The sequence below is a fragment of the Sipha flava genome, unplaced genomic scaffold (assembly GCF_003268045.1).
Source record: "Sipha flava isolate LNK unplaced genomic scaffold, YSA_version1 260_pilon_pilon, whole genome shotgun sequence".
Lineage (NCBI taxonomy): Eukaryota > Metazoa > Arthropoda > Insecta > Hemiptera > Aphididae > Sipha > Sipha flava.
In genome coordinates, this window is record NW_020272921.1 from 90,263 (window position 1) to 112,325 (window position 22,063).

Genomic DNA, 22,063 nt, shown 5'->3' on the forward strand with positions numbered 1-22,063 from the left:
ATTATTATAAAAAGTGTTCATTAATAATAGTTCTATATTGAATGCTTCCTAAGATGATGATACTGTAGCAACCATGATAACTGACAAAGAAATTTAAATCTAATAAGTACTAATTATTACATTATCATTATTAATATATTTATTATGTATTCATTATAAATTCTTTTAAACCAATTAAGACTATAACAAAAATCAAAATTGTGTATTAAATTTCAATGTTTTGTAAATTTAATTTAAATTTAAATTAAATCAAATTTTCCACTATTTTCTTAGAAAAATCTTAAACCACTATTTTAGATGTTTTAGTTATAAAGTTAGGTTAGGTTTATATTTTTTCATGATAATGAGTTGAAAAACTATAATTTTAAATACTATCAGTTATCATACCTAACGACGTTAGAATTTCTATTATATTAGTAATATTCATGTTTGAATAAAGAATTTTAGAAATTATGTTGTATAAATGTGGATATTACATATAATACATGTGAATAAATTTTATATGTCGTTAATTTATTTAATTATCTAGTTAATATTATACTCCTATTGTTAACTTCTATTTGTGAATGTGCAATTTTTTAGTCTTAATTTGTATGTATAATGGATTCCAAATCGAAAAAATATGAAATTATTGAATTTTTGGGCGAAGGACAGGTGAATATAAATAATTTCCCTGATTTCTGTTAGGTTGCATGGTAAATTTTTAAATACTACAAACCTATTTACAATTATTTATTTTGTGACCAAAGTGAGAAATGGAGATTCATAAATTAAATTCCTGGATTTTGACATTTGGCAGTGTATTTTTAATATTTACCAACACAAAAGTATTTTCATATTTTGTAATACATATATAATAGATAATAAATGTTTGCCATTTATTTATCATACATAATTAATTTTGACTTATAATGTATATATATATATATATATATATATATATATATAACCTATATATTTTGTTGAATAATTAACATATTATTTTAACTTGTACTTATTCATGGTAAAATGCTTATATATATTTTTGATTTAAAATCTAACTCTCAATCATAATTTCGAAATGTTCTTGGTTAGAATTAACTTATTAAGTAATACTAAGTTTTTAGTAATGTGATGTTATGTATGTATAAAATAATTGTGTGATATGAAGCTAAATAATATTTATAATTAAATATATTTTGATTGTTTTTGTTTAGTTTGCTACTGTATATAAAGCTAAAGATTCAGTCACAGGCAATATTGTAGCTGTCAAAAAGGTATGTTTGGTACATTTAAATATTGTATTTTTTTTAAATAACTTTTCTGTTTATTTAGATTAAAGTTGGTACTGTGGAAGATGCCAAAGATGGTGTTAATCGTACTGCTTTAAGAGAAATTAAACTTCTTATTGAACTGGATCATGAAAATATTATTGCTTTATTTGGTATAACATTTTATAAAATCAAAAAAAAAAATTTAGACTATACACTTTTTAACTATATAAAATTCTTTTTCAGATGTTTTCGGTCATTTATCTAATATATCTTTAGTATATGATTTTATGGACACAGATCTTGAAGTTATCATTAAAGATTCATCAATAGTATTCACCCAATCTCATATTAAAGCCTATACTATAATGACTCTTAAAGGATTAGAATATTTACATATGAATTGGATTTTACATAGAGTAAGAATATAACTTATTAGTTTTTAGATAAAAATTACCTATATCAATTCATTACAGGATTTAAAACCTAATAACTTGCTAGTCAATAAAAAAGGTGTATTGAAAATTGCTGATTTTGGTTTAGCAAAAAGATTTGGAACACCTGATCGATTACATACACATCGAGTAGTAACTAGGTTTTATCGAGCACCTGAACTCTTATTTGGAGCTCGAGCTTATGGACCTGCAGTTGACATTTGGGCAGTTGGATGTATTGTGGCAGAACTCTTGCTTAGAGTTCCTTTTTTACCCGGTGAATCTGATTTAGATCAGTTAACCAAAATATTTACTACTTTAGGATCTCCAAATGAAGAAACTTGGCCTGTAATTATTTTAAAGAACTTAATCTTATTCATTATAAATTTTGTACTGTTACTTGTAAAAGCAAATAATAATTTTTTTTTCAGGATGTTGCCAAATTATCAGACTATGTGGTATTCAAAAAGTTTCCAGCAATTCCTCTAAGAGAAATATTTACAGCAGCTCCCAATGAACTACTAGATGTTATCGGCGGTATGCTTAATGTGAATCCTTTGAAGAGACCATCATGTTCAGAAGCATTACAAATGCCTTACTTTAGGTGTATAATCATATAACTTAAAAATAATATGTTATCATAAATTTTCTTTTTTCAATGAATTAAAATAATTAAAAAATTATTTTCAGTAATCGACCACCACCTTCATTAGGAAGTCAATTACCTTTACCATCTTGTCTTAGAGATAGTAATCCAGATGATCAGGATACAAAGGGACAGAAACGAAAATTTACCGATTATTTAGAAGGAGGCAATTATAATTTTAACTAAATTAATATATACAATTTTTTTCATAAATTAAAAGAATAATATTTGTATAATTAATAATTGATTATTAATATATTTTATATAATGTTACAATTAATTTGAATAAAAATTATGATTTGTTTCAGGAACACAACCAAAACGTTTAGTCTTTGATAGCCTCGTTTAAGTATGTTTAATATACAGTATACACACATAAGAAAATCTTAGAATAAATTGTAAATCATATTTTTGTATACATGAAATAAATTTAATTTTCACCATCATTGTCATTGGTTATAATTGATGGTATACATGATTTATCTGACAGAACACCATGTTCGATTAAGAAGTTTTCTACGTCATTGGCATAAAAATCATCACCCAATTCATCAGTTATACGTACAAAATTGCCAATAAGTTGTCCTGCTCTGTATGCAAGTAAAGCTGGAACACCACACTTTTTGAAGTTTAAACTCATTCCCGCATTTGATCCAATTAGTTTACAAAATTTTGTTTTCTGAAATTCATTGCTCAGAACTTTTAAACATGAATTCATAATTGAACATGTAGGTACATTGTGTTCATATACATGTACAATAACAGTAACATTAAGATTTTCATTTTCAATAGCATTTAAGAAATCATCTCCAGTTAACAAATCATAGAGTTTACCGAACACTGGTGCTTCTTCAGTTTTAGCCATCATTTCCTGCATACGTTTCTTGCGATAATCAGCAAGGAATTGAGCATCCAATTCATCGAGTTCTGAATTACACGTTAAAGCCGTACTGTTAATTTGCTTTATCACATCCTTTTCATGTTGCACTCTCTGTGCTGTTTGTTGGCGTTTGTATTGTTCCCAGTCGTTTAGAACACCTTTCGGTCCAGTGTTTGATGATATTCCATCCCAGTCTGAAGTAGACTGTTTAGGAGGATCTCGGTCAAGCATTGGTTCATCTTCATCACTGCTACTACAGTAGTTATGTAATTTTTCACCAAGCAATTTGCTTTCTAGATCTGTCATTGTAAACAAAAAGAAAAGTGATTGGGTAAAGTACTGTACTTAGAAAATTTATATTAAGTTATTTAAACATTAATAAGAATAATATTTAAACGTCAAAGAGTAATCAATATAATACTTTAACGATTATGTTATCACTGTAAAAACTTATATGGCAGAACTAATGACGTGTGGTCACACTGTAACACAAGAAGGAATTAAGCCGGGTTTACATTGGTAGAGTATTTGGTATAGTACGACGGTAGAGTGAGTATTCTACCGTTTCTAGCATAATGTAAACACTCAGGAATAGTATAGGTAGAGTACTAAAGATAGTAATCGGTATAGTAGAGTAGTTAACCACTGTGGTAGAGTACACTCTACTCGCTTTTACCCCCACCACCGTTTTTACTGTACTCTACCACCACTCTACTGGTGTAAACAGTCTAATTTTGGTATAGTAAAAGAAAATATTGTTGATATCGCCTGAACCGGCACGTGTATTCATATTTATTTTTAAACTTTGTATACATTTTTAATTTTGTTTAATGTTTTTAAATCTTATAATATAATATAACTATTCTACATTTCTGATCGTATTGTATTATATCATTTTATTTCATTATAAAAATGGTTTTAATAATTTTTAAAAATGAAGTGGTCTGAAAGTGACACGATAGCGCTGGTGGGTCGTTTACTAACGCAGTTGTAACCATTCGAAGGCATTTCTTTAATAATTTTCGACAATGACGACGACGTACGATATCCATATTTATTATTTGATATTTTGAAGTTGATCAAACCTAACCGTGACGGCGTGAGTTTACACATCAACTGCACTCTCTTCTACTAAATACTAGCTTCGTGTAAACAGTTAATCTACTAAAATTAGTAGAGTAGAGCGAGTAGGCAAAATAGTAGGCTAGTGTACTCTACCAAATACTCTACCAATGTAAACCCGGCTTTATACATAATAAATGATTTAAATTATTATATGGTATGAGTAATAAAAAATATAGTGATCATCTTAATAAAAAATTGCTTTGGAAAGAAATTGCCATTGAAATCAATCAACTCGGTACAGGCGTAACTATTGGCCCAACGAGATACCGAGGAAATCTCGGTAGGCCGTCATAAAAATTTTAAGACCTGGGCCTCCTACCGAATAGGTACCTGTAGTTGCAGTTAATTTCAGTTATTTTATTATTTTTAAAAATTTGAATTTTATAACTGAAAAGAGAAAATTACATTAAGGACATAAAACAAATTTCATTGGTTATTTATTGATAATGCAATTTTTGGTGTACTATAACTATAGCTTTGATCATATTTAACTATTTTATACTTATAAAGCATAATGTATACTTAATCAATGCATCTAGGTACGTGTATTCATTGAAAAACAAATAATTTGTATTTAGAATTCTAGTGAATTATTAGAGTACTAGACATGATAAAGCGGCATGTGGCTACACGGTATATCCTGATTGTTTCAGTTTATAATAAATTTATAAATTACTTGGATTATCTAATAGTTATCAACGATGATTTTGGATACTCTCAGGAAAATGATAATAATGATAATATGTACAAGAAAAAAAATTTATTTCATGTTTATTACGCATAACAAATGTTATTTATGAGTTCAATATGAATTCTCTAGATCAGGGGTGGCGAACCTTTTTTGGTTCAAGTGCTAAATTTTTTTTTATTTTGAAAATCGTTCACGTCCCCAAAAAAATTATATTTTATAAAAATAAAATTATAGATTTATTATATTATTTTTATTAAATTTTAGTCATTCTCAATGAAACATAAGCAACAATTGTTTCATCAGTCAAAACATTTCTTTCCTTCAATTTAATTAAATTTAACATAAGTTGACGAAAAATATCTAAGCATAAGGAATATTGTCATTTTTAAAACCTATATAATTTGTTTTTTTTGAATTTCTTATAACCAACAAACAATTTATAAATAGTATAATTTTATTTTTTTGAGTATAATTTTTAATAATGTCAATTTTTTATGCGTGCCATTAAAATTTGGTCAACGTGCCATCTTACACCGGTACGTACCGCCCTGTCAAAACATTCTTTCGGATTATGTTTTTTGTCGGTTCAGTCCGTTCTGTAACGTAACTTTGTGGTGCCGGCAGTGTTAACCGCAACTATAAAATAGGAGGCCCGTGTGCGGTAATTATATTAGGCCTCTTCCTAGGATTTATTTTTGTTGTACGTCTTATTAATAAGTATCAATTATCTTAGGTTATAAAACATGTTTCACATCAGTCAGTGTATGATATATGCATATATCAAATTAAATACCTTCAACTGTTGTATATTATACTTCACTACATATTTATGTAGTAAATTTATTTAAGTAGTTTAGGCAGGCAGGTATGTTGTATGCCTATTCAAATACTCAATGGACTCATTATTAAATAAATATTATATTACTCTAAAATATTATAACATGAATTTTAAAAATTTTTCTTATTATTATAAAATAATAATATAATATTAAATAACTGTGGGTTTGTAAAGTGTAGTTTATTTTAAGCTGGGACTAGAGGGACCCCCAAATGTATGTAAGCCTTGGGGCCCATGTGCGTTTTTGCGGCATTGGGTGCCGGCCGCATTAATGTGAATTATCTCATATAAACTAATCATTTAATATTTTGCAGTGCCGTAACAGTATGAATCGGACTTAGGTTACTATAAAAGTTATAGATTTATATTAATTATTTTTCTCGGCTCCTATTTGATTGCTATACAGTGTTTATTTTTGGGTGAAAAGGAGTTTTATGTATTTTGTGGTAATATCATTTTAGGTAAAATGAATTAACCCAGGAAATTTATTCATAATAAATGGTTGTATTTACCTTACATTTTTTTTCTTTTGATGTATCCATAGGTACATAATCTATATATATATATATATGTATACTTTTTCTATGATTGTACCTCATTAAAAATGTATGATACCATAAGAGATAGTCTGAAATAAACACTGGTACCAAAGAGTACATGAAATGGTTATTTTATGATTATAAATTGAAAAAACTGTCATATCATAATTAAACCATTTGCAGATTACACATAATAACTATTTACATATTTTTCGTTAATGTTAACAGGACATATTTCCAAAATAAATAATTTATATTGAACAATTAATATAATATTTTTTAATATTATAAAAGTGGAAAACCATTGCATAGAGCTTTTTTGGTGCACAATTGGCAATTAGATATCCTTAAATTAAAGTTTATTTTTTTTATTAAAATAATTTAAATATGAACAAATATTAAGGCAGGGAGAATTGATCAACTTTTTTCACTTAACTTACAATAAATTAATATTTTTTTTCTATTTAATTTTTAACACATTAAGAACCATATTTGAAAAAAAATTACAGTAAGTAAATTTAATATATTTAAAAAATATTAAATGGATAAATAATCTAAAAAAACCCCATTGGGTTTGGTTATTATTTTAAATATTAGTTATTAAAATTTGTTATTAGCAAATATAATACAAACAATATACAATTCATAATTTGCTTGTAAACTAAATTAATGAAACATATTTTATTATTATATTTAGGTCTTCAGATTTACTTAATTTAACAATTTAATTCCTACGACATATTACATATTGTACATCAATTTATTTTTATCAAGATATGATTATACTAATAACTATTAAACATCTCTCTTTTAATTTTAATAATTTCTTGAGCTTGAATAAATCTTTTAACAAGTGCTTTGTATTGTGGCCCATCTACTTGGTTATATTTATCTTGTAGAATCTTTAAGTTTTCAAATTTTTCCAAATTTTCGGCATATTCTTTTTCTTTAACTTTGTATTGTGTTACAAGTGATTCATATAAATTATCTGAATTAGATAACTTGCTGATGATGTTATTCAGCAACTCACTTTAATAATAAGAACAGTAATTAATTAATTAATCAAAACAATGAACAAAACATTTATTACTTACTTTGCACGTTGTTGTACTAAATCTATTTGCTTAGATAAATGCTGAGCTTTTTCATTATTAACATAGTTACTATCCTGTAATTTAATTATTGAATGATATATTTCCTTCCGATTATTTGCAAATGTGTTTAAAAGTGACAACAAAGTGGTTAATTTATTTTTTATTGTACTGGGCATAGCTGATCTTAATTCAATCGATTTTAAGAGATCTACAAAAAATTCCAATTATGATATCAATATAATAATAATTTTTAAATTAATAGTAAGTAAAATGTGAAACGTACCTGCAGGAATAGAATTTTTTTCTTTGATAATCTCAGAAGATTCTTTATTAATGCAGTCTTCAATACATTTTTTAAATTTGTCTTTTTCAATATTCGACATTTCCGCAAATGGAAAAACGGATTCGTTATTTTTAAACAGTCTCCAATGAATAGTTAACCGATTACATTTGTTCTTTAACTCGGGATCTTCAATGTGCCTTAATGAATTAACAATAATAAGGTGTTTAAGATATTCAAGTTCATGAAGTCGTATCACATTAATTGTTTCTTTTATGTTTGTATTTTTATCGTCAACAGGATTTACGCGAATCATTTTTTCGTATTTTTTTATTTTAAGAGCCATTGTAAGTTATAGATTAGAAAAAAAATATTGCAAGTAACACTCAATTTTTACCGAAATACGGACGTTCGACTAATTTATCTAAATTATGATTGTAACTTGTGACAAGTAACATGTACATGAAGTGAAACGTAAGGTCATTCTATAGTTGCGCACAGGATACGATTTATAATATCTGTTCGTCTATAAATTTCAAATAATTTACTGTACTTGATTAGATAATACATAACTGATTTTGATAAAGAATCTACCATACTTGTCATTTTATCTATAAAAAATAATATTTTCTTAGTTCCATGAACGGGTTAAAATTCATATTATTATCAACAACTGTAGTACCACGGTCCTTGTCAATTGGAATTATCGCCCACGAACCGTATTAGTTTTGTAATATCTAATATTTTTATTCAGTATTGTTACGTTACTTACTAAATCGATATGAAATAATTGTATTGCCAATAGTTTATACGAAGGAAATTGTGTAGCGTTGGGTTTTTGTTAAATTTATTCATTCCTTTAACGTTTTAAATTTTACGCTTCTGCTCTCTACAAATACTGGTAAAACGTTATTTATGAACATTTAAATGACAGGTGTTCCAATTAAAATGTGGTTTTATTTTAGTAGCACATAAAAAATGGAGAACGTCTTAGAAAAGCAGTTGATGAAAGTTGCTGAATCAATTGAACAAAAAATTGATCAAGAAATCCAGCGCCTTGACGAGTTAGATTTAGACAGTATTGAAAATATACGTGAACACCGTTTACAACAAATGAAAAAAATGATTAAAAAAAAAGAAGAATGGATGGCTAAAGTAAATATTAATAATTTCTTTAATTGTTTTTTTATGAGCAATCTTATTAATTACAGGGACATGGGGAATATGAAGAATTGAGCGATGAGAAGAACTTTTTTGAAAAATCAAAACTTAGTCCTAATATGGTATTGCATTTTTATAAAGATGGATCAACTCGATGCAAAATAATTGATCATCATTTAAAATTATTATGCAAACAACATTTGGAAACACGTTTTTGTAAACTAAATGTTACGCGTTTTCCATTTCTGACAGACCGCATGAAAATTCGAGTGATACCAACTTTAGTTTCTGTAGTTGATAGTGTGTCAAAAGACTTCATTGTTGGTTTTACTGAATTGGGAAATTGTGATGATTTCTCAACTGAGATGTTGGAATGGCGTTTGGCACAATCACAAGTTATTGATTATAAGGGTGACCTTTTGAATCCACCAGATATCACAAAAAATAATCGAACATTATTATTGGAAAAGAAAAAGACAATAAGAGGTCAAACAGGACATGACTCTGATGATTTAGATTCAGATTAATTATACATTAAATGTAAAATGAACTACTTATTGAAATATACTAATATAAATAATAACAAATTTTAATACTTTTATAATTTTTACTTATGATTATGATCTCATATTTGAGTGATTAGTAGATTCATAATTTTTAAATATTTTTTTCTCACTTATAAATGTTATTTATATCATTATGCTACACAATATTTTTAATTTTTTTTTTTTATTAATATTCCATTTGGTTATGTATAATTTCTGTTATTTATGTTATATAAATACAATAGAGATTAAACTTAAGGTTATTGATGTACTTATTTTTTTATGAATTTTTTATAGTTTTATGTATTTTAAATCAAAAAACAAATTTCAGTCTCCTAATAGATTTAACTTTAAACAAAAAATATTAATCCCTCTAATTGAGAATATGATACACACTAAAACTAAATGTGGCACCTGAAACAGCAGCTGAATAAAATTGTTTGGTTTTTTTTTTTAAACACATTAAGAATTTGCATATTTTTGTATTTAAATACTTATTTTTAAGTATAACCATATTTATTTATACCATAGGCTTATAAATTACATATTTACTAAATAAGATTATTTTATTAAATAAAAAAAAAAATAATACCAACAAAAATTAATATAAAATTTAATACATATTTTAAATTTTGTAATATAAACATTTTTATTTAACTTATTTTTTTTTACAAAAATTGTATTTAGTTTAATCCAATATTACGACATCGCTATTATCACTATCATCACTATCATCTCCATCAGAAACAACTGGAAAAAAATTAATAAACAATATTAAAATATTAATATAACAATTTAGATAATATTTTGATATGGCTTCTGAAAAATAAAAAAAAGGTAGATTTTTTCATAGTTAAATTTGTAGGTACTTAGGTAGATAAGAAAATTATATTAAAATGTAATTATGTTGCTTCATATAATCAAATTATAACATATTAAAAATTTAAGTATAAAAAAAAATTAAAATATTATATACACAATTAACAGCATAAATTCATTTAAATATTTAAAAATTTATAAAATTCTAGCATAAATAATCAGAATTTAATTTAATTAACAACAATTAATTTTTATAAAATAATAAGCAAATTACTTACATAAAATAATCTAAATTCTAGGAAATATTTGATTCCTTCAATATTTTATTTCCTAAAGCTTATTTAAACTTTTTTGCTGTTTTGAAGTACATAGATTTTATTTTGGTTAGGTATAAAAAAAACCTTATAAAACATGTTCATAACACTACAAGCATTCAATGAAAATGTCAAGTCTCTATGATTGCTATTTTTGGAGAATAAATAAATAAAAAATAACACTCATCATGGTTAAATCCGCACATTCCTCATTTCACTAAGGCACTAAAATAAGAATTATTGCATTTATGTGTTTATTGAATTTGATGAGTTAGTTTAAAAATAAAACTCTTTTGATGAAAATAAGCTAGAATATTATACATATAAATTGATTAATAACAGTTAAAGGATGAATACCCCATGAATATTAACCATATAAATGTATTAATAATATGTTCAAGATTTATGGTAACTAAAATAGTTTTATAAGATTTAAACACTTACTATAATTTCCAATTATTGTTCTTCTATCATCCAAACTATAGTGACTAATAAGTTGAACATCGCTATCAGTTCCATCATTAGATGATGATTCGGTGCTTTCAGGATCTATGATTATTAACTTGTCATCTTGTTCTTTTTTGGTGGTATTAACTTGATTTAAATTATTGTGACATTTTGTAATTGCAGTGTTTGTTGTTACTTTAACTATACTTTGATCAACTTCCATTATTTCTAAATTATTTAATTAATATGTTTAGAAATTATTGGTTAATGATTTTAGTACATACACTATTATTTTAATTGCCAATATTAGTGATTAAATATACATTAAATAATATGTATATTTAATCAATGCTATTATGTATATAATTTTTTTTTCTATTGCTATTTTTTTTTAATATTTTAAAATGTACTGTATGTTAGTAGCAGAGACTAATATTCTATAAATATTTTAAAAGAATGACAAATAAAAATATTACTCTCAATAAAGTAAAATTAGTTTAAATACTTATATGTTTAGTATCTTAGATATAATTGATATCGAAATTAAATTATCATACAGCAATCAAGATAATAAATAAATAATATTAAACCTTCAATTTTTTCATTTGCATTTTCTTGAGTAAGTGGTCCAACAAAATTGAATTTATCAGATAAACTTAATTTTATACCACATTCTTCAGAAATAGATGGTTCCAGGCCTTGAATAGATTTACTAGAACTATCAAAACAAAAATAAATCATAATGTTATAAAGATAATGAAAACACAGCGATTATTTAATAGAACTTATTTTTCCAAGACCAAATCATAGATTAAACTGTGTTTAGGTAAAGTTTTTAGTAATAAAAATAACATAATTATTTGGTTTATATTCCCAATAGGTTATAAATTAAAAACCATAAAAAATATTTTACCGTTTTTTAATATCAATTTGAATAGCAGATTTTATTTTATCTACAAGAACAACAGCAATGGTAGCAGCTTGATTTGAACACTTCATAAGAAGCTCTTGACTTAAACAGGCACATCCTTCAATGTCTACACCACATAGTTCTCTATGATTGTTAAAACAAATAGACAATTTGTTATCACAGACTTTGTCTTCCAAAAATGATGGATCCAAAATGATAAAATCACTAAAATAAAATGTTTTAAGTAACTTTAAATATTATTAACAATAATTTGAAGTAAAATAACTTACTATTTTTCAAAAATAGCAAAACTTGTAATAACTGGATGGTGATGAAGGGATAATGGAATAGGATCTCTTTCTGAGCTAGAGTAGACAATTACTTTTTCCCCAGTTGAAACAACATCTGGATATCGAAAATGCATTAATGCTGCAAGGGTTGCAATTGAACAACAACCTAAAGTATTGCCATCCATGTTTAAAACACTTAAGTCTACTTTAATTTTCCATACCTGTGAAGGTAAATTGAAATTAATTCATAATTAGGGGGTCATATAGTGTGCGGTTGGTCCATCGGTAAATTTATAAGTGGTGATCTACCACTAATAAACAAATAAAACCATAATAAAATAATAATATGTGTATATAATAAATAAATAATAAACCACTATTCAAAAGTATTTCATTAATTATTGTTCAAAAATAGTAATTAAAAAAAATAATAAAAATTATACCAAAATATAATACTTATTGATTATAAATCAATTTAAAATTAATTTAATTGTCACTTTGTCATATAGTATAGAATAGACATTATTTTAATATACATTTCTTTACCCGTCTCCTTTAGTAAGTATAAATTCATATCACTTCCACATTTATAACATAATTCATTTTTATTGTTTCCCAACTTTATTAATTAAAAAATCCCTACTTCTTCACTACTTATAACTAAAAAAAATCTTTAGCCAACTTATTGATAGTCTATGGTTGGATATAAATTGTGGCACAATAAGTTTAAGTCTATACTTTAAAAAAATATCAAAGCATAGTTATTGAATATCATAAATAAATAATAAAGCTATATAGATAAAGTATTATTAAAAGATAAGATAATATTAATTAAAAAAACCGGCCAGGTGTAGATGAATCACATTCTATAGCAGTAGGTAGAATATGTTTGCCAGTATAACTCATACTACAAACGAATACCCCTCATTAAATGCTTATAAGTTAACTCGACTACCTATTAACTTTGATACAATTATAATTTTAACATTCATTATTGAAATTGATTTTCAAGTTGTATTTTATACTTCTATATAACAGTTTTCTCTTTGGTTTGAATGTATAAATTGTTATAAGCAATGCTAAAAATTTTATAATATACATTTATAGAGAAGAATATTATGATGAATAAATTAATTTCTGGAACCTGTATAACATTTTTCTATTATTTTATTTTTTAAATACTTAATAATGAATTGTCATTGCAGTAATTTTCTTACAAATTTAAAAAAATAATTTTTTTAGTTAACATAACAAATATTATATACAAAAACATAATATATATATAAGTAACCTTACTTTTTCCTCGGCAATTATACATAATGCTTCTAGATCAACACATTTTGAACCCTTATAGAATCTTTCTAATATTTGATTGATTTTAGTTAAATCAGTAAGTTTATTATCTCCGGCTAGTTCAGCCGATATTTGAAGAACACCTTCATTTGGACGACTTTGGTTTGGTTGATATATTTCACAGCTAACTTGAGCAAATACCCTTGTAGTTCCAAGTGTTACTAAACAATTTCCCCAGTCAAGACCAAATTCGATATTTAATTTTCTATATTCATCTTTTTGACGACCATCTAGACGCTAAAACCAAAACATTTATAGTAACTAGTTAATTCACATTAATTATTTTTATATTATTATTTAAAAATATTATTTTAATTAGAATCAATTGATACCATTAGTTATTGCTTAAATATGAATATTATATATTGAAACATGAAAACACTTACAAATTAGAATTAGAACTTTTAAATTATCTTATAATAAACGTTTATTGCTTAAAAATAATTAACTCGTGTTACACTATATATTATTTGTTAACAAAATTATTTAAAAAACATTATTTTGTAAACAGTTAACACAACTTACAAAAAAAATATTCATAAATGAATAAAACTTTAAATTACTGATATATTACTATATAAGTGCAACATAAACTATTGAATATTCCTCGGTCCAGATCCGGACTACACAAGAAATTTAAAATTTTTTAAACCTTACAAACTTAATAGATCAAATACAATACATAACCATAATGTTTTTTAACTTGTAACTAATAGCCTATGCTGCCAGATTGTAAACAAAGATCAAAAAAAATAAATAAAAAAAATTAATGAACTTAAAAATTAACTAAATTATCAATAAAATAATATAAAAACCAATTAACTCACAATTTTTTGAGATGCAGCTTCCAACAGAAAATTCTTTTCACAATCAGATATAAGATTCATATTAATTTAAATTTTATATAAGATTAAATGAAACTACAACTATAACTGGGTAAACAGTTTATTTTAATTCGAATCATTGATCGTTATAAAAATTTAAAATTGAGGAAAAAAAATTTCAAATGTGCACAAGGCAGTACGGAAATCTATCATAACCTTTTTTATGATAATATTACATTTAGTTGTGATAATTCAATATTTATGAGATAACATAACAGTGATTCTATTTACATTTATTATTATTACTCCGAGTTACAGCTACAGAATATATATATTATCTATGGCAACCACAGAACTACCAAGTTTTTTTTGTACCTTGAACAGTGGTTGAATGAATTCTGTATGTTCTTAGAGATACGAAACGTATTGAAATGCTAACCTCAAAACATTGTTATCACCGTTGTTTATATTTGCCGATGACATCGAATTAATAAATTAATCTTTGGTTCCGAAACGAACATTTCATTATTCCTATAGAAGTTATAGTAAAAAAATTTAGTAAAATGTCTTATAAAGTTCCACAGAAAGTACAGAAAGTTATGGTACAACCTATAAACCTTATTTTTCGACATTTGCAGAATCGTGCTAAAGTTCAGGTGAGTTTATTCTTTTAATAAATCGTAAAAGACCTATGTTATTGTGTATTATTGTGGTATTTACAGGTATGGCTCCAAGAGAAAATTCATTTAAGAATCGAGGGACATATTGTCGGATTTGATGAATATATGAATTTGGTGTTGGATGAAGCTTGTGAAGTTAACACTAAAATTGACTCTCGCAAACCAGTTGGGCGCATACTGTTGAAAGGAGAAAATATTACTCTAATACAAAATATGACTCCTTCTATTGGTTAAAAGCAAGAAATCTTAATTTTAATTCAAGTATTTTAATATACCATTTGTAATATAATTATTTAATAATAAAATATCTTAATACTTTAAAGTAAAATAATTTCATACTTGTAATTTTATTTTGTTTACTGTTAATTAATCATATCACATGTACAAATAAGAAATCATTGGCATATATTTTAAATAGAAGGAAGATGATTACTATCTAACGATACATTTATGATTGTAGCTAAGTTTTTGTAATGTATTCAATTGTAGCAGTATTTCCTTAACCTTTTTTAAGTCATGGATTTTTTTTTTTTTAAATTTAGTATAGATACTGAACCTCTCCATCCTTTATAAGAAAAAACCTTTAGTTTTAATTGTTATTTTATGGATTTCTGTTAATATAAAAAAGTATTGCTATCATTATGCTACAATAATAAATTACAGATTGTTTTTGTGACTTAATAATTCAAAGAAAATTCAAAACTATTTCATAGACTCCCTAGGGGTCCATAGAGTAGTGGTTAAAAAATCCTTTGTTTTGGATCTATAAATCATAGACCTTATACTAATAGTATAATAAGTTTAAGGTCTATGCTATAAATATATGTATACATTGATTAATATTAAATTAATATTGATTTTAATTATATTTAGTTACATTCATGTATGATATTTTAAATATTCTTAAATTTACTAAAGATATATAATCAAATTCTTATTTATAGGCTAATATCTTGAGATAATTCTCAGAAAATGAAAAACCTATGGTTTATGATTTCTCTTTCATTTTCTTAAAACTTTTTTATTGTATAATTAAGTTGAAAACAGGATAATTATTTAGGAATTATTTGGTTTTGTTAATAAATAAATATATATATTATTTATTTATCTATTAATTTAATATTTTTTATGAAATATTTGAAAAATGTATTTAAATGTATTTAATTTATTTGTTAAATAATACATACGGTATGCCAAACTTAATAACATTTTAAATAAAAATAATTTAAAAGTACAAAAATAGATTTTCTAAAGCATATTCATCAATATTCTTTATAAGATTTATATCCGAACTTAGAGGTAGCACTCCAAATATTTTTAACGAGAATCCATTGATAACAGCTATTCGTGAAAGAAGTTTCAGCAAGCTGAAAATTATAAAAAATTATCCTAAATCAACAGTAGGTCAGTTATCTCACCAGTATACCTCTATTATCAATAGAAAAAGATAATGTCATTGATAAATATTCCTCTATAAAAGCTAGAAAAGTACCATTGTATTGTTGTATTAAAATAAATTTAAAATCATCAAACCCAATCATGAAACCAAAATATTTGAAGAAAATTACATGTTTTTATAATGTATTGATTGTTTGTATTTTAAAGTAATACCAATAGTTATTAGTTTATTAGTAATTATTACCTTGTATACTATGTTCTTATAAATGCTTTATATATCTCAAATAATGTTTTGTAAATAATGCAAATTTTCCATTGAGTGGGGGAGGGGGGGCGCAAACAGTGCTTGACTTGAGTGGGACGGTGTAGCCCAACAAATTTTCAGAAATGTAGATAGCGTTTCCATACTATATTACGTTATAATTATAACGCTTAACAAGTTTTGGGGATGCTATTTTTTTTTTAAAAGTAAATAGAGTTCCCCTTCTTTAATTTTTCCAAGCACTAGGCACAAATAAAGTGATTCGCCAGGAGCATCACCAAACCTCAATACGGCCCTATTTCTATCAATTAATAGTTAATTTCTGTTTGCAAATTTCATTCTGAATAAAAAACTAAAATTCTTACTAAGTTTAAACTAGTCTGGTTTTAATTCATAGTGACACGTCTAATCTGATTCACAACCAATTTCTATACTCATATTGGAGTACTTTATTGGTAAACTTTTACAATACATCCACATCCTGGCCACTATAATATGGTAAATAATAAACAAGCTGACAAGGCTGCAAAACTTGTTTACTCATTCAATATCACTTATAATCTCTTCCTACTCATATCCAAACATTAAAAAATGTAAAACATATAATATTTAGGATCACTGAGAAAATTTATAGCTTAGTCAATTAAATGAGATGAAAGATAAAGCTGTTTCATCTATCTGAATCTCAAAATTCACACTCAAGCAATATTCAATCAATCTTTGACTAATTATATAAAATGATAGCACTTATAAAAATTCAATAAAAACGTCTTTTAACAGATACAACTTATGAAAAAAACCTTCGAGAGAACTAATAATTTTTATTTTTAATTCAATGACCATTAGCTTTATTACAATATTAAAAAAAAATTAATTGATGCTATACTTTTATTACTAAGTTTATATATTAAGAATTCTATATAGTGGCTTTAAATATTTATAATCAAACATTATACTAATTAAATACATTTGCAGATTTGGTTAAATTATGATAAGTACATAAAAAAGTATAAAATTACGAATGTTGTATATTTATTTGAAAATTGTCAATACTTATTTATTTGAAATCTTACATTCAAATTTATAATCAAAAACCTTAAAAGTAAAGTATGTATGCATCTGGTATCAATTTTTAACCTCAACGTCTTTGATTCCATGATCCACCCATTGGAGGTCCTCCACGTCCCATGGGAGGACCACCACGACCCATAGGGGGTCCACCACGGCCTCGACCTCGGCCAACTAAAATATAAAAATTATATTTATCATAAAGTAAAAATTGTTTTTAAAAAAATTGGTATTCAGATATACCTGATGATCGTATCATTCCACTTTTACCACGTCCAGCTGCTCCACCCATAGTCATTTTACTTTTAAACATAGGAGCATTTCGCAACATATCTGGTAATATAATAAACCGTACTTTTGATCCTCTTACATACACATTCTCCATCTGAGCGACACGACCATCTCTATATGTAACCGTGACATGTGAAACCTTAATAAATAAAAAAAACGAAAACATACAACTGTTTTTTTTTTCTTCAAAACAAAACAAAAGCTTTAATAGTTACCTGACAGTTCATGTTGTCTTCAGCCTCTATGAGTTTGCCGCGATATACTTCGCCATCGATCGTTTCACAAGTTACGATATGTCCCTCGGCTTCATGCAAAACTTTAATAGGAACACCAATCGACATTGTTCTACAGTTGTTCAACTACTTTTATTGAAACGTAATACGTGTTATATCGTTAAAATTTTAGTAGGTTATTCAAAATATTATCAACAAGAGACATAAGAATTACAATTTACTAACATAACCCGAAACGATATGAAGTTAGAAGAATATAATAACAACCGCATAAACATGAATGTAACCTTACAAACATTGGTCACAAGATAACCACACGGTAACCACTGCCATAAAGGAGGAAAACCCCAAATGAAAGTATGATAGTAACTATCAAAAGATTATCATTTATCAATTATCTTTAAAAACTATTTACATTTTTAGATCAGTATTTCGGAAACTTTGATAGACGCGGATCGTGAAAGTTATTTTACGGGGTTCATCGTTGAATCATTTTTCTCTAAATTTTAGTTTTCTGTCATTCGTGTTACAATGAATACTACCACACAGTATAGCATGCGGTGGGATGATTTTTCATCTCATTTCACTAGTGAATTCGAGTCATTACGGAATGACGAACAATTCGTTGATGTTACACTGTGTTGCGAAGACCATTTCATCAAAGCTCATAAAGTCATATTATCTGCTTGTAGTCCTTACTTTAAAAAAATACTCATGGTAATATTTATATTTTTTTTTGTATTAATTTTATAATTCTTATTAATGAAACAGTTATACTTGATTTATTTGTTTATTTAAAATTATAATTAATTACATTTATAATATTATGTGTAGACAAATCCATCAAAACATGTAACAGTTATCATGCATAATGTGGAATATGAGCTTATGAAGACGTTGGTTGACTTTATGTATTTGGGTGAAGTACTTGTTAATCAAAATAATGTTGATAGGTTATTTAATCTTGCCAAAACATTTAATGTTCGTGGATTTCAAAATGGCTTTAATAAAAATGAAGTAAATATAAAATCTCTTAGTCTTGCTCTTATATAAGGTTATCTATTAATTTTAAACAACATTAATAATTTTCACATTAAATAAATAAATTTTATTATTTATTAAACACATTAAATTCATTTATGAAATATATATATATATATATATATATATATATATATATATATATAAATTTATTTAACGTTATCGAGATGACATTTAATCTATTCACTATATCCAGCATAAGTTTTAATTAAATTAAATTATTAAGGTTTTCCACATATATTTACCCAAATAATTCTATTATTTAATTACATTTTCCTATCCATGAAAATATATAAATTTAAAATATTTTTCAGAATTCAATTTTGCCTTCACTGTGTGAAAATGTGGAGCAAGATGTACCAAAAAATGAAGTTATTGATTCAATGGATAACCATGATGATGGATTATTTGCTAACCAACTGGATCAACTTAATCAACTTGTGAATCCTAATGAAATAATCGTAAATAAAGATATTTTTTTAAAAATGTTTACTATTTTAAACTTTATATTTTATTCAATAGAAACGAAGGAAATTAGAAACAAATTATTGGCAACAATCTTCTGAAACAACTCCACCAACACAACCTGAAAAACAAAGGTGCCATTCTTTGGATCCAAGACCATGTCCTGAGTGTGGACGTCAGTATAGCAGTTTGTCTAATTTACGGCAACATATTGAATTAATTCATAAACCTGGTTGTGTGGTGTGTCCATTATGTGGAAAAACCTTTAAAAATAAGCTTTATCTACGGCGTCATTTTATTAGTTTTCATGAAATGTTACCATCCAAAATGCATAATACTTCAGACCCAACTACTCCTTATACTTCAAATTCAGTACACTATCAATCTGATCAAAGTCAACAAAGATTACAAATTAAGGAACAGTCAAATAGTCAACAGTTAAGTTCTACTTGTTTTGATCAAAGTATACATCCGCGTTAAATATATTAAATGTATCAACAAGACTACTTTTTTTAAAAATGTTTATAGAGTATTATCAAAAGCCACGTGTTAAAGAGTACAATTATATTATAATAAAGGCTTTTTATGTGCAATTATATTAAATGTATACACATCATTAAAAATATACTATTTCATGATCTCCAAATTAAGTATTACAAAAAGTTGTACCATAATTTATAATTTTCAACATAAACTATGGCTAACATTTAGTCTTTTTTTATTATATTTATCTTATTTTACTTAAAAAACCATTAAAATGGTGCTAATTTTTGTTATCCAAATAAATCTGAAATATTTTGGATTTACTTTGATCAATCAATTTAAAAATACTCAACTTCTGGTACAAATATTGTTTACATTGTTATAAAAAGTTCAAATAATAATCTAAAATGCTGTAATTTAGTAGATTTTATATTTGTATTACATTTATACTGTAGTGTATGAAAACGAATCAATTGTGGGGTTCATATTTATGATTTTAATTCTGAGAGAAAAAACTTAGTTCCGACTAAAGATAATTGTGTTATTCAGTGAAATTCATAAAATAATTACATTTTTTCATCATAATAGGATCTCAATAATAAACAAATAAATGACTGCATAAATATTTGTATACAAAATAGATAGCAAAATAAAGAAGTTATTTAAACTATTTTATAGATTATATAAAAATGATAAGTTTAATACATTTTAATATCAGAATTATATATCTATGGGGTATATTGCCATCTCCACAAAATTATTTAAATATTTCATTGCATTTATATAAAACTATGTAATAAAAATCTTATACCTTATTATTATAATTAATTTATTATCAATGTTTAATTTTTACACATGTTTATTTATTCACGTTTATATAATTTAATTATTTATGTATTTATAATCAAGTGTTTGTTACGGATTGTATTATTTTAGGCACTATCTTATGATTAAGATATAAAAACTTAATTTAACTAACAACTGCATGTATGTTATATATATTTTGTTAGATTTATTTAACTCTAAGAAATTTATTATTTGCCATAAGTAATATTTCTGTGACATTTTCTTATCATATATCTTATTATACTTTGGGTGATTTAGATCCATTGTACTGTCTTATTTTTTTTTTTACTCAAATGGTATTCTACTTCCGATATTTATTTTTTAAATGGTCTATTTGACCATTTAACTTGGGATTTTATTAATTTTAACCAGATGTTAATAAAAAAATATTTAATGTAGTTATAATCATACATTATTATACAATAGCAAATGGAGATATTAATTATTTATCCATAAAATTTTTTTTTATCATATATACCTGTAACATAAACATAAGTTGTATGTTTTAAGTTTGGATTAGTAGTACCTGCTATATAGTTAAATGAAAATATTCTTTGTATTGTATTGTTAAATAGTTTTAATTAAAATATAAAACTACTTTTATTATTAATATTTTAACAAATGTATTTATTTTATAGTATACTTACCTTTACAAAATTAAAATTAAACATATTTATTTAATTTAATGTATCCGTACAATAGATTATTATTTTTATGTTGAAATCAATGTAAATCAGTAATTAAAAACATTTGAATGTTTTAGTTATTTCAGTTTCTTAATATAATTTTGATTAACAAAAGAATGTTTATTAAACCATCTTGTACCATGTGTAATCTATTGTACCATCAGTCTAAT

At 25.2% G+C, this 22,063-nt stretch overlaps 8 protein-coding genes across 9 annotated transcripts; 4 read left to right on the forward strand and 4 right to left on the reverse strand.

The window, feature by feature from the left end:
• Positions 1-470: 470 nt before the first annotated feature.
• On the forward strand, positions 471-2,763 carry LOC112684978 (cyclin-dependent kinase 7). The gene is made up of 8 exons (XM_025556722.1): positions 471-654; positions 1,197-1,256; positions 1,315-1,423; positions 1,497-1,669; positions 1,727-2,032; positions 2,116-2,288; positions 2,375-2,496; positions 2,639-2,763. Exons 1-8 carry the CDS (start codon positions 601-603, stop codon positions 2,677-2,679), a joined length of 1,038 nt encoding a protein of 345 aa, XP_025412507.1. The 5' UTR covers positions 471-600; the 3' UTR covers positions 2,680-2,763.
• On the reverse strand, positions 2,694-3,636 carry LOC112684980 (phosducin-like protein). The gene has a single exon (XM_025556723.1). The coding sequence runs from the start codon at positions 3,514-3,516 to the stop codon at positions 2,761-2,763; it is 756 nt and encodes a 251-aa protein (XP_025412508.1). The 5' UTR covers positions 3,517-3,636; the 3' UTR covers positions 2,694-2,760.
• A 3,523-nt stretch (positions 3,637-7,159) lies between these two features.
• Positions 7,160-8,377, reverse strand: LOC112684976. The gene is made up of 3 exons (XM_025556719.1): positions 7,781-8,377; positions 7,498-7,705; positions 7,160-7,432 (listed from the first exon to the last, which is right to left on the reverse strand). Exons 1-3 carry the CDS (start codon positions 8,121-8,123, stop codon positions 7,189-7,191), a joined length of 795 nt encoding a protein of 264 aa, XP_025412504.1. The 5' UTR covers positions 8,124-8,377; the 3' UTR covers positions 7,160-7,188.
• A 144-nt stretch (positions 8,378-8,521) lies between these two features.
• Positions 8,522-9,945, forward strand: LOC112684977 (thioredoxin domain-containing protein 9). 2 transcript variants are annotated; one of them, XM_025556721.1, is made up of 3 exons: positions 8,522-8,678; positions 8,746-8,932; positions 8,989-9,945. In XM_025556721.1, exons 2-3 carry the CDS (start codon positions 8,756-8,758, stop codon positions 9,463-9,465), a joined length of 654 nt encoding a protein of 217 aa, XP_025412506.1. In that variant the 5' UTR covers positions 8,522-8,678; positions 8,746-8,755; the 3' UTR covers positions 9,466-9,945. The 2 variants fall into 2 exon arrangements, with proteins under 2 accessions (XP_025412506.1, XP_025412505.1); XM_025556720.1 differs by having other exon boundaries at positions 8,523-8,678; positions 8,743-8,932.
• A 161-nt stretch (positions 9,946-10,106) lies between these two features.
• Positions 10,107-14,647, reverse strand: LOC112684987 (exosome complex component RRP45-like). Its single transcript, XM_025556731.1, has 7 exons — positions 14,444-14,647; positions 13,560-13,853; positions 12,264-12,484; positions 11,977-12,198; positions 11,654-11,781; positions 11,061-11,291; positions 10,107-10,233 (listed from the first exon to the last, which is right to left on the reverse strand). Exons 1-7 carry the CDS (start codon positions 14,501-14,503, stop codon positions 10,172-10,174), a joined length of 1,218 nt encoding a protein of 405 aa, XP_025412516.1. The 5' UTR covers positions 14,504-14,647; the 3' UTR covers positions 10,107-10,171.
• A 243-nt stretch (positions 14,648-14,890) lies between these two features.
• On the forward strand, positions 14,891-15,614 carry LOC112684988 (probable small nuclear ribonucleoprotein E). The gene is made up of 2 exons (XM_025556732.1): positions 14,891-15,096; positions 15,163-15,614. The coding sequence occupies exons 1-2, from the start codon at positions 15,004-15,006 to the stop codon at positions 15,352-15,354; spliced, it is 285 nt and encodes a 94-aa protein (XP_025412517.1). The 5' UTR covers positions 14,891-15,003; the 3' UTR covers positions 15,355-15,614.
• A 2,195-nt stretch (positions 15,615-17,809) lies between these two features.
• On the reverse strand, positions 17,810-18,626 carry LOC112684982 (small nuclear ribonucleoprotein Sm D3). The gene is made up of 3 exons (XM_025556725.1): positions 18,355-18,626; positions 18,092-18,278; positions 17,810-18,022 (listed from the first exon to the last, which is right to left on the reverse strand). The coding sequence occupies exons 1-3, from the start codon at positions 18,478-18,480 to the stop codon at positions 17,919-17,921; spliced, it is 417 nt and encodes a 138-aa protein (XP_025412510.1). The 5' UTR covers positions 18,481-18,626; the 3' UTR covers positions 17,810-17,918.
• Positions 18,627-18,770: 144 nt separating this feature from the next.
• Positions 18,771-20,566, forward strand: LOC112684981 (protein abrupt-like). Its single transcript, XM_025556724.1, has 4 exons — positions 18,771-19,089; positions 19,207-19,389; positions 19,728-19,874; positions 19,936-20,566. The coding sequence occupies exons 1-4, from the start codon at positions 18,904-18,906 to the stop codon at positions 20,356-20,358; spliced, it is 939 nt and encodes a 312-aa protein (XP_025412509.1). The 5' UTR covers positions 18,771-18,903; the 3' UTR covers positions 20,359-20,566.
• The last annotated feature ends 1,497 nt before the right edge of the window (positions 20,567-22,063 follow it).